Source organism: Galleria mellonella, unplaced genomic scaffold (assembly GCF_026898425.1).
Source record: "Galleria mellonella isolate WM207_F2 unplaced genomic scaffold, CSIRO_AGI_GalMel_v1 utg90, whole genome shotgun sequence".
NCBI classification, from domain to species: domain Eukaryota; kingdom Metazoa; phylum Arthropoda; class Insecta; order Lepidoptera; family Pyralidae; genus Galleria; species Galleria mellonella.
In genome coordinates, this window is record NW_026442172.1 from 1,014,529 (window position 1) to 1,028,827 (window position 14,299).

Below are 14,299 nucleotides of genomic sequence, written 5' to 3' on the forward strand. Positions count from 1 at the left end.
CTGAGTTTGATTTGATATTAGTTTATGCCATAGACTTAGTAATAAGGTTAATATAAGGGTTTATTGACTTTAAGAAGTCAGGTTAGTTAGTCCATCGTGATTATTTTACCAGGATTTTACCACGATGGTTTCCAAGAAGGATCATATGGAAGTCGATCAGACATTGCTACCAATAAGGTTGATAGTCCCCATTACTAATTATCCTTTTTACCTTTCATATTAAGGTTAGACTAATAATTAATAATTTAAAAAATTGTTGAACATCAGCAACACAAATTCAATTCTATAATAAGTAAACACTTTCGACTAAAAGAGAGTTATCAAAATCGGTTCGGAATTAGCGAAAATATCACGTAATACTTAAGCAAAGAATGCTTGTACTATAATATCTTTGAATCAATTTCATATAAATAATAAATTTATAACGGATATTTATAAATTTATTATATATGTCACCTTATAGCATCTTAGCGGCTTAACCTATCACTATAAAACACGTACTATACGGGATGGAGAAGGATATAGGTTATTCTATCCCGGTCAGTAGACATTCCGCGTTCACGCGGACGAGGTAGCGGATAAAAGTTAGTATATTATAAATGTGAAAGTGGGTTTATTTGTTACCACTTAGTGCTTTACCACTACGACATTTACTATATACGTGTTATATGAGATGGAAAAGTCATCTCATCATCATCGATTAGTAATTGAGTTTTGTATGAGAATCAACATAATATGTCACAAATCATAATTATAACGATTATGTACTAAAGTGAAAGTTTAAAAGGAACTATAATATGATTTGTTCTCTCTTCCTTTTTGCTTATTCTTGGAATCTTATAATAAATTCTGATTTTTTTTCTATACGACTTACAATGGCAAACAAGCTGACGGCCCACCTGATGGAAAGTGGTAACTGTCGCCTATAGACATGAGCAGTAACATAGACATAACAGAGTATACTGTTTCGCTCATGATACCCCCCATGCGTTGCCATTCTGAGGACTCAGGTTCCTCTGTACCCAGTAAATTCACGCCATATCCCACCCTTCAAACCGAAACACAGCCATGCAAACACAACTGCTTCACGGTTGAAACACGAATAGGACAGACGTACCCAAGCAATCGACTTTAGTACAAAGTCTCCTTCTGGTTGCTTCATAATAGAATCTTATCAGAAATTATACATCAAGAGGTCGATTTTACTGATTTTAATTAAAACTATTTTATTAGATGTAAATTTTACAATTGCTTTAAGTGATATTATGAACAGATTATATTTATTTTAAGATTCCAAGGTAATTTTAGACATCTTGGTAATGCAAAATAGCTGTGGACAACTTTGTAGTTGTCATTTCATGGCGTAAGTATTATTATGTAATAGTTTTGATACAATTTGATAAAATTTATTTTATTCCTTACAAAAGATTACATATTTATATAGATAATAGACGATTAATACACATTACATGTATGTCAAAGGCCATTCATATTTATTTATCTAATTTTTAGAATACATCGTAATGATACATATATTTTTTCTTAATTTAAGCCTTAAATTAACAAACAATATATCTGTTTTATTGCTTTGCCTTAAAGTTTAAGGTTAACAGATATAGTAAATTAGCTTAGAGTATGTATGGGAACTTATTTAATATTTTCAGCATACTATATGTAATTCAATAATTTGTAAAATTTTTGTCTATCAGTAAAAAATATAAAAAATAAACAGAAAGGTAAATGATGCAATTGAAATACCACGAACACTAATGATGTTACCACAAAATGTACAATAAAATACTCAATGAAAGATGAAATAGGCTATCGCTGAGGTGAGCGGAAATTTGAAAAGGTCCTCTTTTGGCGACAGGAACTGCCAAAATGTAAGAGCAAAGCTCGTATCGGGGCATAAAAATGTCGTCCGACACACCATTGTCGCACTTGCCGATAGCACCTCAGGAGCGCACCTTATACTGCCACTCGCTCTTTGTACTGGTAGCAAATAAATCTATCTATTTAATCGTATTGTAAATTCTTTATTGTACATACCTTACATTAATAATTATTATAAATAATGATAACTTTATTATAAAAAGGTACGGGACCAGCACAATAATAAATCCTTTCAATTAAAGAAGTGAGGCAATCGTGGAAAGGACATCACAGCGGAGCCCTGCTGCTGTCATATCCAAATGGATTTCTAGAATTGTTAAACATACAGTCGAATGAGAACATTTTTAAAGTTATTTAAAAATATCAACACTAATTGACTAGCAGGAACGTAAAACTTAAAACTAAAGAATCCCAGTAATCATATTATTATGATTACTATCTTAATTTTCACTTAACTTTGAATTTGCCGCAAAGGCATCAATTATTATGAATTACCTCAAATATGTATAAATTACTTACTATCTGCCCAATATAGATACGAGTAGGTAGATAGTAAATTAAATTTGTATTTTATATTAGCTTTAATAGGCAAGTTTTTAATCATTATATCAGCCTTTAACTGTCAACTGCTGAACATAAGCCTCCCCCTTGGGGGGTTTTGCCAATAGTAACCACGCCTGGCAGGCGGATCGGTAACCACAGTTAGGATTTGGTGATGTTTTAAGAGAGACTTTGCTACCCATTTCTCAATTAAGTTACCCTAGTTGCCTTTTACAATACCGACGAGAAAGAAATGGGTGACATATTCTATGCCGAAACCATACGGATAAGTTTTTAATACATTGTTATAATCTTCGTAAATATTTCTAGTATTTTTTAAAGTAAAATAAAATAAAAATATAACCTACATTACTCACTTATAATGTAGGTGAAAGTATTTTGAAATCGGTTAAGTAATTTTTGAGATTATCCATTACAAACAAACATACAGAAACCACATCTTTCCTCTTTATAATGTTAGTGTAGATGTCGTCAGAAGTAGATTTATTGAATACTGTTCACATAGATAAAATTTATATATATCGATAAATATGCTGTTTCTCGTGCATATTTGAGTAAATGTAATGCAGAATATATATACGTAATACATAAGTATTACGGGTTCTTTAAATTTTGCAGTTTGTATAAAAATTCAAATATTTAAAAAGCTCTGTATCATTAAAAATATGTGAACGAAGTCACAAACAACAGTTACTAAGTATAGTGACATTATTTTTAAATTGTTTTTAACATCGTTGTTGACGCTACTTACAAGCGGACGTGCACAGAGGAGAAAAATCACCCCAATTTCCCGGCACCCCGCCCACCCTCATTGTCGGCCGAGCGCAGCCTGATAGAATTGTTATCGATGCCATCTTTAATTTCGCCAGTACAAACATAACCGTGTAACCGCACGCAATAAATCAAAAGCACTATTAAATCGCTAATTAAATTTTATACAAGAACTCTATATTAGATATATTTTCAGTTGGACTGTGGCAGATCTGTTACACGGTGTCATGAACAACACATATTCAAATTGCGCGATCCACAAATAAAGGTGTGAGTTGTGACGCGCGAGCAAACCTCCGCAGTTGGGTTCGTTGAGCGTGAACGACACAATGAGGCGCGTGAAAAATGGCACCGACCGATGCGACGGCCCACAAATCAAAACTGCGAGCCCATTCGACAAAAAAAATGAAAATAAAATAGGAAAGCAGCATAGGAAGCCGGGCGCACACCACTGATGGCTTCTTGCAATAATTTCCGTTTTCAATGAACGCGTTTTTCTTTTTCTTATCACCGTACGAACTAGGATGGTTGGGAATAAATTGAAATACAAAATTGATTGTTGACTTTTCCCGGCCGCTTTATTACTGTCACAAATAGGAAAGAGATTGAAAATTGCCTACAGGCGACGCCGCGGCAACACATTTCATGATTCTGTTATTCTTTGAGACGTTTTATTGTGTGTATGATTGATTTTCTTATTCAAGTTTTAATATGTTGTCAATCAATTCCATATTTATAGACTCATAAGATCAATTACTTACGTAATTATATTGATTTATATATAGATATGAACACACAATATAAGGATAAGTAAAAGGAATGAGTACCCACCAAAATCTACGCGTATAAAGTTACAGAATCCATAATTATTTCTTCTCTATTACAATCTGAAAAAAAAAAACAATGTAAATATTTATATCTAACAAACAGAAAGAGCGTAACAAAAGAAAGTAAATTTTTTATCTTTATGATAATAAATAGACGAGCTATTATTTTTACGAGCTATTCCCTGTTTACACTCCTTAATACCCGGTCAGGATGAGTTAACGACAGTTGTCAGTTCTTTTACCCTACGTCGTGGGATTTATCCGAGGAAATAGCGAGTACTCCTGTACATTGTCCAGTATAATAAGACCTCTGACAGAGTACTGTGTTGGTTTTTTGTTTTATTTTTTATCCTAAAACTTGTACGCATGGGTTCAAATAAGTTTGGCCGCTAGCACCCAAGGGGCACGTATTTTATTTGAGTTTTAATAATTAAAAGTTTTATGAACTGCTTATTTCTTTTTATGGTATTGCTAAATTAATTAGTGTTGTTTGTTAACTCAATCTAGCAACAAGAAATGTAAAATTTTGTGCTTTGTTTTTACTTCATATACAAGTGGTTATTTTAAATAATTTTAATTATTATATTAAAAAAATAAAATTGAACTAGGTACATGTATTTGATTACATTACTATTACTACTACTACTTTATATACTAAGGTTATATAATGATTTTTATAAAAAAAAATTGGCCTAAATGCTATATGATAAAATAATATAAATAAAAAGAATAATATAACGGAAATGGATTAAATAAATATAGCCATTATTAAGTAACTAAGATGATACAAAGGTACAATACAAATACATTATCATCATCAATTAAGCCATTACCTGTCCACTGCTGAACTAAGATCTCCCCCTTCTATACATATATACAATAGACATACAAATGTGAACTTGTGACTACCCCATTTAGGATTAAGCTGTAAGCATATTTATTTTGCAGATTTTATAATATTCATACTCATTTTGAAACAAAATAGGAATTCCTTAGTGTTGGAATTGACTAGAAAAACATAGCATTCGTGACTATTGCTCTATCAAAACGAACAGGCGTTTTAAATGAGCGTTTGAAAAATGTGTGATGAATTTGCCTTATTCATATCATCGATAAATTTAAATGCAGCCGTTTTATATTCATTTCGATCGAGTGGGTTATTCTTGAATTTACCGTTATCACGTCCGTTGAATATCATAAAACATTTTAAAGTTTCTCAAGAGATATTCTCATTCGGCGCCGTGAGTCCGCTGTAAGTAAATTTAACTTTAAAATATGCATAACAGTTTTCCGATGCGATCCCCTTTTGGAATTTAAACACATCGAGTCGTATTAAGATACATTTCAATTCAGTGCACTAGAGAAGTTCGGGAAGAAAATGTTATTCACTTCAAAAGAATTTGGCATTACAGGGTTTTCTACTAGTATTATTTAAAAATGTAAAGGATAGTTCATTCTTATAACACGTTTATTACTATTTATGATAGATTGCAGTAAGAGTGTCAGGGCATCTAACTGTAATTTGCAAATACGTCAGTATATTTATATCTAAGTACGCATTAAACACAAAATACTTAAAACTATTGATAGAATATTTGCTTACTACAATTCTATAACATTCTCTAGTTTTTGTCGCCGCATTCTTGAAAATCTCTCATCTCTTATTTATTTGTATACCACTCGTATATTCATGTTATGTTTCGTTTATTTTGTTGATTGGGATTGGGATATGGCAGTGAGATTAAAGAGTATGGAGGCATAATACCTTTGTGGCTACACATGAGTATATGTCATATATTTTGCGATATTCTCAGTTCATTAGTTACCACTTTTCATTACGACTTGTGGGCTCTTTTTTGTAATACAAATAAAAATATTTGGCTATCATATCAAACAACCTATTAGAATAATGTTTGCTGTATTCTGAATAGTTTATATAGCAGGCAGGGTCTACGTAAATAGATTTAGTTAAGCTAGTGTATAGAATACGAGTATGATATCTATCCATAAAAATAATTATTTAAATAAACGACTTTTATATAATAAAAGCTTTGAAGGTCCGCCATTTTAAAGTAAACAAACATGCAAACTATTTTAGACATTAATGTGCATTTAACAAGGGTATAAGACTTTAAAACAAATTACAGGAGGCTTGTGGACTTGGAAGTTAAGTGTACTTAACCACGACTTGTGAAAATGTAAATTGTCCTGCTTCCGAGCCATGCGGTCCCGAACGCCCCAGGATTAAGCTGCTCGAGACTGCCACCCGATATGGTAATTACAGACTCGCTCCAATGTGAGTTTCTAAATATTAAATACCATACTTCGAAGAGCAGCTTTTACTTTTAATAAGATCATTAAGACACCAACCTCGAGGTTTCATTTTTAACAAGGTAGAACATTTATGTTATGATGTGAAAGAATTAAAAATGCCATGTTAAACATTGGCCTCCCTGATATAATATGGCATTGAATTCATTAAGTATGTTCGAGTTGACCGTATTTAGTTATTTTGCAAATTTATTTCAAAATTATAACAAAAATTGTATATTTTTAGATGAATGCATTATAAATGTTTACATTTTTTATAGAACTTAGAATGGCAAACAAGCTGACGGCTCACCTGATGAAAAGTGGTAACCGCCGCCTATAGACATGAGCAATACCATGAATCATACTATACCATTACATAGAATCTTCAATCTTTACACAAGAGGAATACAATCAGCAAATTATTTGTACCGCAATTTATTTACACATTCATAATCATATATATCATTTAATCTCTATTTATAAAAAAAAATAGTATTTATAATCAGAGCCTAATAAAATTTTCATGCTAAAATACCGTAGTAGATATTTAAGTAAGACCAAGTGTAAATATTCCTTCAATACGGTCTGGAAACTTGTTAATGCTATTAGAGTAAGCAGTGGAGGCGTTAAAGTTACAACCTTACTTAATTCTACTTATTCGCCAAACTTCTACATCGCATCCGCGGTGCCGCATTGGTGCATGTATTATAATGAAATATTATGGATCGACTATTTAGGAACAAATATAGTATATATAATACACGATGATTAATACTTACTTAATTTCATTTCGTTTTATATTAAGAATTTGTAAACAAAATTATATATATTACTTTGTAGGGTTTTAAAAAGTCTTATCATCATTATTATATCTTTATTTTTAATAGGTGAAAATGGAATGGTAACCCCAAATTCGCTATCGGTATACACTGGCGGGGTACCAATGAGAAGTGATAAGTAAAAGCAGGTCAGTTAACTTATCGTGAGGAATTTCGTGAGAATTAACCATAATGGTTTCCAGGGGGAACCATGTGGAGTTCGACCTGATAGGGTACATTGCTAGCAATGGAACTGTTAGTAATCTCATTACTAACAATCCCTTTCTCCCCTCATCATCATATCAGTCTTTAACTGTCCATTGCTGAACACAAGCCTCCCCTTGGGGGGTTTAGCCAGTAGTTGCCATGCTTGGTAGGCGAATTGGCAACTGCAGTTATGCTTTAGAGGTGTTTTGAGAGGAACACTGCTGCCTATCCCTCGCCCTCCCTTAACCGGATCTTACGACACCCACGGGATAGGAAGGGGTGGCCTATTCTACGACGGGACTACATGGCCTCATCTTAGTACTCAATTAGGTACGCAACAACGATTCTGCAATATCGGATTTGGTATTAATTAGCTAATTTATTTTTTTATATACATCAATACAAACAAAATATAACAATAAAATATTAATCAAAAATAATTTAATGCAAAATAACACACAAATTAAAGTCAATTAAATGAAACAAAAAACCATAATAATATGGAAAAAGCTTTGATAAAAGTAAGCATTTCTTTCTGCAGCACTTCGAACTTTTTTTGATACGTTTTGATGTTGAGCTTCTGTATTCAATTTCCTTTCTATTTTATCTGATTCCTCTTCGTCAAATTTCTTACGTAAGTCAGATTTTTTTTCTTTAGGCCATAATTTTGTCTCACTTTCTTCTATAGTCTTTATAGTACTTTTAGAACTAGATTCTGTCACTATCTGGATTGTAGTTGAAATCGTAGAATATATTTGTTCAGTGGCTCTTGTTTTAGTTGGGACCATAGGCATGAAGCTGCTTCCTACAGTTATATCAGTCTCTTTCAAATCAATTGTTTCTTCTTTTATCAATTTAGATGATAAATTCAGCATATTTATCGTCGTTTCTGGGGATGTCACTACATCTGTTTCTTTTATAGAATCCTTGTTTGTTACAACGCAAACGTTGGCGCAATGTTTTTCTCCGCAGTTATCTTCTGTACTACAGAATATTAGGTTCTCCCATGCGGATATAAGTTGATAAAGGTGAGGTTGCTCGCAATTATTGCCAATGTATGTTTGGAGACCAACTACTTCATTCTCGCAAATCAAGGGCCCACCGCTATTTCCCTATGAGTATAATAATCGTTAAAATTTTCAAGTAAATTAAATAGATGTCTTGGAGACCCTGACTTGGATGTAAATTTAAGGTTAATAGTTGTTTAATTTTTTAAATTACTTTCACAGAAATTAATCCTTATACGAGTACTTTCAGTTTTTACATAGTTTTCGCAGAATTTAAATGCTATGAGTTATTACCTAAAGCAGCATTATAAACAACTATGTTACTCGCAAATAAAAATCACGTTACCACATCTATCACTTTCTACGATAATTTTCTGTGATAGGCATATACAGAGAACAGAAACGAATTAAAAACATACAGTCTAATTTTATCATGTTAAACTGAAATATAATTCACTTTTTTATATTGTATCAGCATTAACTGTCCACTGCTGAACATAGCCTTCCCCATAGAAGGGTTTTGCCAGTAATTGTCACACTTGGCAGGTGGATTGGCAATCGCAGTTTGGCTTTTGGTTCGACCATGAGCTCCCTTAGTCGACTATTACGATACTCATGGGAAAGGAAGGAGTGGCCTATTCTATGTTGGGACCTACAGGGTAACTTTTTCAAATTTATTTTACATACCACGCAAAATTCCGGATTATTATCTAAAAATTTCTTGTGATTGCTGTCGCCAGCGCACATCATGGTGGGGGCAAAAAAGCTACTGCCACAATTTTCAATCGACGGCGGTAACATCTTCACAGCCAGTTGCGTTAGGATCCTATCATCAGTCCAGTTTCCGTCTTTTTTCTATAATAATAAAATTTGCTTATTACTTTTAGTTCCTACTACTTTTTTTCTTCTTTCTCTAACGTATAATTTTCTCTTATTACAAATATTATTTTTTAAAAGTTCTTTGGTTCTAGTGCGTATTAGCTTGCTATTAGGAGACTTTGTACAAAAGTCGATTGCTTGGGTACCTCTGTCGTGTTTCAACCGTGAAGGAGTTGTGTTTGCATAGCTGTGTTTCGGTTTGAAGGGTGGAAGGATATAGCGTGAATTTACTGGGTACAGAAGAATAACACCTGAGTCCTTAGGAATGGCAACGTATGGGGGCTATCATGGACGAAACAGTATACTCTGTTATGTCCATGGTACTGCTCATGTCTATAGGTGACGGTTACCACTTTCCATCAGGTGGGCCGTCAGCTTATTCTTTTATTGCTATTGTATTCTAAGTTGTATAAAAAAAGAAAGAGTCCTTTTTTACTTCAAAAAATTATGGTTCTTAATAATGTAAATGGTATTGGCTTAATTGATGGAACAATACCACTAGGCTTCATACACCACACAAACATATGCGTGCACACACAATATGTGTGTTTGTGTGTGTATGTGTGTAGTCTATGAATATTACTATGAACTGCAGAGTATGTATTTCTCATAAGTTACTGTATTGCTCATATCGTCCATTAGTATAAAGTGTTATTTTACAACTAAATTAATGAATAGATTCACGTTTAAACGACTGATAAAATTTGAACGAAGTTTAATACGTGGATAAATAGTTAATCTTAAATAAATACAAGCCGGCAGCGATCATAGGCGGCAGTAGTCACTTACCATCAGGTGAGCCGCATGCTCGTTTGACCACTGTGTTTAAAAAAAAATAAGATACTAATATTATTAAAATAGCAACTTCAGGATTTATAACATAGAGGTATCATTAAAGGAATATATTACATTAGCTGTATATCACGGCTTCGTTTGCATGAATTAGTATATAAAGTATGCTATGTTCTAAGTTAGAGCAACCTATTTGTGTATTAAATTTCATTCAAATCTGTTTAGCAATTTTTACACGATAAAGTAACAAATATCAATCACTGAGGTTTCAAAGATTAGCGTGAACGAATATTATAACTCAGGATTTTTATATAACTTTCTCCTATATAAAAGTCATATTTTTTAAATGAGAATTAATTCAAGAAGTCGTACATATAAAAAAAAAATATTACCGCATAAATCAATATATTGCAAGTCTTCTCAGGAATATCATGTCTAAACGTCAGCGTAGTTGGAGACACGGCAGAGGTTAAATTGAAGGGCAAAAGAGTCTTCATAAGGGTGACATCTGTACGCCACCACAATGTCGCACTATGGTTGTATGGACGGACTATTTGTATGACCTGAATATAATAAACTAATTAATTTGTGACAGTGGATTTAAACCAACCGTACGAATCCAAGTTTTTCTCATACGTTCTACTTTTTATGTTTACGTATTAAGAGCATTCTTTAGAACTGTTTAGCACGTTGTTTGTTATGTAATCTCCATTATTAATATTTCAGCCTGACTATCCATTAGTTGTGCCATTTAGTCTAAATCCATTTTGAAACTATCATTTGCAACCGACTTCACAAAAAGGAGGAGTTACGCAATTCGATTGCAATTTTTTTTTATATTATTTACTTCATAAATCTGTTATTTATAAATCACAGACATTATATCAAAATCGATTCAGTAATTTAATTTTTAAATCCTGAATTACTGGTTTTGTCACGATTGGAATTTGTTTTTTGTGAATTGTTGGATAATAATTTTATAATTTAACATAATTGATGATTGAATGGTATATAGGTGCGAGTAGTTCTTATGACTGGATTAACAAAGATTATGTATTCGGTGTCGTTTAATATTATGTGGTTATAAAAGTTGAACGCGAAATGATTTAAATTCTTTTTAAAATACTAAAGTATTCTGAATACTTACTTTACAATCAATAAGAGCGAACGTTTTTCAACCGATTACAAAAAGAAGGTTTTCAATTCGGTTTTTTTATATTTGTTATCTCATAACTCCGTTAGGTGTAAACCGATTTGGAAATATCTTTTTAAAATTCTAAAAGGATATATTTACAGATTGGTCTCATTAAAGTCGGTTCAGTAGTTTAATTTTTAAATCAAAATAACTGGTTTTACCACAATGTAGTCGGGTTTTTTACTCGTATAAAGCACAATTTAATTATTTAAATAAAATTTGAATCGAAAAATGGCAAAAAATATATACTTCCTAAATTAACATGTCGCATCCAGCTGTCATTTTAGTATTGAAAGCACAAAATTTTATTTCATTTTTAACCCATTGAGAAAAATTGTGCCTAAAATACAATCTTACGCTTAATTTCAATTACGCTCAATGTATACCTCTCGTTCTTGTTCATCCTCATCTTCGTTTACTGTAAACTCCGGATCAATTGTAATTGCTCCAAGTCTAGCTAGTAAGGTCTTTAGCGGGAATCCGACAGGAGTACCGTTGACACCACTAAGCTGAATTCCCGAAGTGATCAGCCAATCGGTTTTGATCAGAACTCCTCCTCGAAGAAAACGGTTGCCAAACGCGTCTAGTATTGTCTCGTCAGGATAGTAAATATAAGCCTAGAAAAATATCAATTTTTACAAGTGTATTGTCTTTCTTATTTAATGGGTAATTAAAACACCATAGAAAAAAATTTATAAAGATGGCAATAAGAATAAATAAATGCATATACAAAAAATTATAATATAAATATATATGTCAGATATGCATTTATTATTATATTACAATTTTTTATTATCGTAGCAGATATTTTTTGCTTGGGTACTGTGTTTATCAATAAATATATTTTTATTTATTTTTTAATATCTTGACAATAATTTTCAGGTAGTTATAAGACTATCATCAGGAAGAAAGTTACTTGAGTGGCGACCCCTTTCCGGCAAACGCAGTGTAGGATAACACCTCATTAGTTAGAGTGACGAGTCGATTGCATTGTAGAGTCAGTGGATACAGGTGGTTCAGAACCGTTCCTTATCTATGGTGGTTCTTAGTCTATGGGGAAGGCCTATGTTCAGCACTGAACAGATAATTGTTGAAATGCTGATGATGATGACGACAGACTGACATTATCATCATCTTTCTGCACTTTCACCAATTTTGATTTCCTGTTATATTTCTCTCTATTCCCCATAATCTTTTCCGTAAAATAACAATATAAGTGAGTAAATATCAATTACAAATAACAATAAATATAATAAAAATCAAACTGAAGAAATAATATTAATAATATAATGTAATAAATATTCCCCTACATGAATGGTGTATCTACACTTTTACAAAATTTGAGAAGAGAAAATTTTAAAAGCAATATTAGATAAATATTTGCAAATATTAGATGTAGTTTAAATTAAATAAATTCATAAACATATTTATGATATATCAATACATAATTTGTTTAAGGAGATAATTGGCTATTGTTAAGTATATAGGAATATTTTATAAATAATTTATAGCGCTTACCATAAAAGGAAATGTTCCTCTCTTGATCTCGGTCTCCCCATCGGCCTTAGCTAAAAAGAAGACTGCAAAGAAATAAAAATACAGTTATTCAGTCGAATTTGTAGTATGATAAAAATAAAGAAATTTAGGTGAACTTAAATTTAAGTACTTTAGTCTACTCTGAAATTTCAGCTAAGAAAAACGGGCATGAAACTCAACTGTTGCTTTTTTTAACAGACAGATGAAATCATTACTATATTTTAATGTAAACTTACCGCAAAATAATGAGAGTAATAGTCTAAATATCATATTTTTATGAAAATATACAAAATTATCAAGAAAATAATATGCTGACATATAAACGTAAGAGCTTGACATTCCAGATTTTTAAAAGAAGAACGATAGACAGATTTTAACAATTTTTTAACAAATTGTCTGACAAGGTAATACGGGAGGCTGAATTATGAATAAAAAAATATGTCAGCCTCTTTAAATCACGAGATTTTTTAAAACTGCCATTACTCTTTTACCTCCCGTTGTCGTAAAAAGCGAATTAGTCGAGTCACGTCCCTTTATTTTTCACCGCTATCTCTAACAAAGTTGCAGAGACTTGAGTTTAAGGCATTAATCAGAATCGCATCTAAGCTAAGATGTATTATACCCAATAAAGGGAAAAGAATGAGTTTGCAAATTTAATAGCTTGTTTTACAGATATTCTTACATAGCATAACAAATAATGATTTCAGGAGTATTTAAGAACACTTTATTAATACACTCAGTATTTTATTGTCATTTAAAAAAATATTCCAAGAATACAAAAAGGGTCGTTTATTTTAAACTGTGGACAGCAACATGACTTGGGCGGTCGCGTTTACTGGAGCTTTGCGATTTTTCAGATTTTAAATCGTACAATGCATAAAACATTAAAGTAAATTATATTCTATTATACCTCTACGAGTTTTAGAAAACCGATTTTAATAATGTTTTATACATTTTATAGTATATTTATGAGCTACATTAATACATTCTAATAAAATCAAATTGTAGTGCCGGTAATAGATGTTACTAAGTATATTTTACGATTAGTCCTCGGCACCATTTGAAAGAACACTAACATCGTGATACGAGTATAACCCACAAATGAGTGGAAAGATTGTACCCGAACCGCTGATGTGGCGACGTCAAAACGACTTGCTCAGACGGCTATAACACGTCCATACTATCAAGATCTCTCCTCGTGCTTCTTATATCTCTTTAAAGCTCTCATTCTCTATGCGAAGTTAAAGTTTGTAGGTGTCCAAACACGTTGGTGTTGGTGTAACGACCCGAATGAACGAGCTACGTGTTTTGGCGGCTTTCCGCAATTGCTTTACACCTCCTATGAGTAGTCTCGTTTCATTCAATGAATTCAAATATTTAATTATCGAGTTTATAACGTTATATTTTTTTTAAAAAAACTTCATTTTATTATCATCGTACGAATATATAATCGAAGCAGCTATTAATTGCATTCGCTGATTTTATTGTTTTGACTAACTA

General features: G+C 32.1%; 1 protein-coding gene across 1 annotated transcript; it reads right to left on the reverse strand.

Moving 5' to 3' along the window:
* Window positions 1–7,853: 7,853 nt before the first annotated feature.
* On the reverse strand, window positions 7,854–13,131 carry LOC113523544 (uncharacterized). Its single transcript, XM_026909530.3, has 6 exons — window positions 13,036–13,131; window positions 12,782–12,843; window positions 11,650–11,880; window positions 10,461–10,631; window positions 9,085–9,252; window positions 7,854–8,502 (listed from the first exon to the last, which is right to left on the reverse strand). Exons 1-6 carry the CDS (start codon window positions 13,115–13,117, stop codon window positions 7,864–7,866), a joined length of 1,353 nt encoding a protein of 450 aa, XP_026765331.3. The 5' UTR covers window positions 13,118–13,131; the 3' UTR covers window positions 7,854–7,863.
* Between the last annotated feature and the right edge of the window lie 1,168 nt (window positions 13,132–14,299).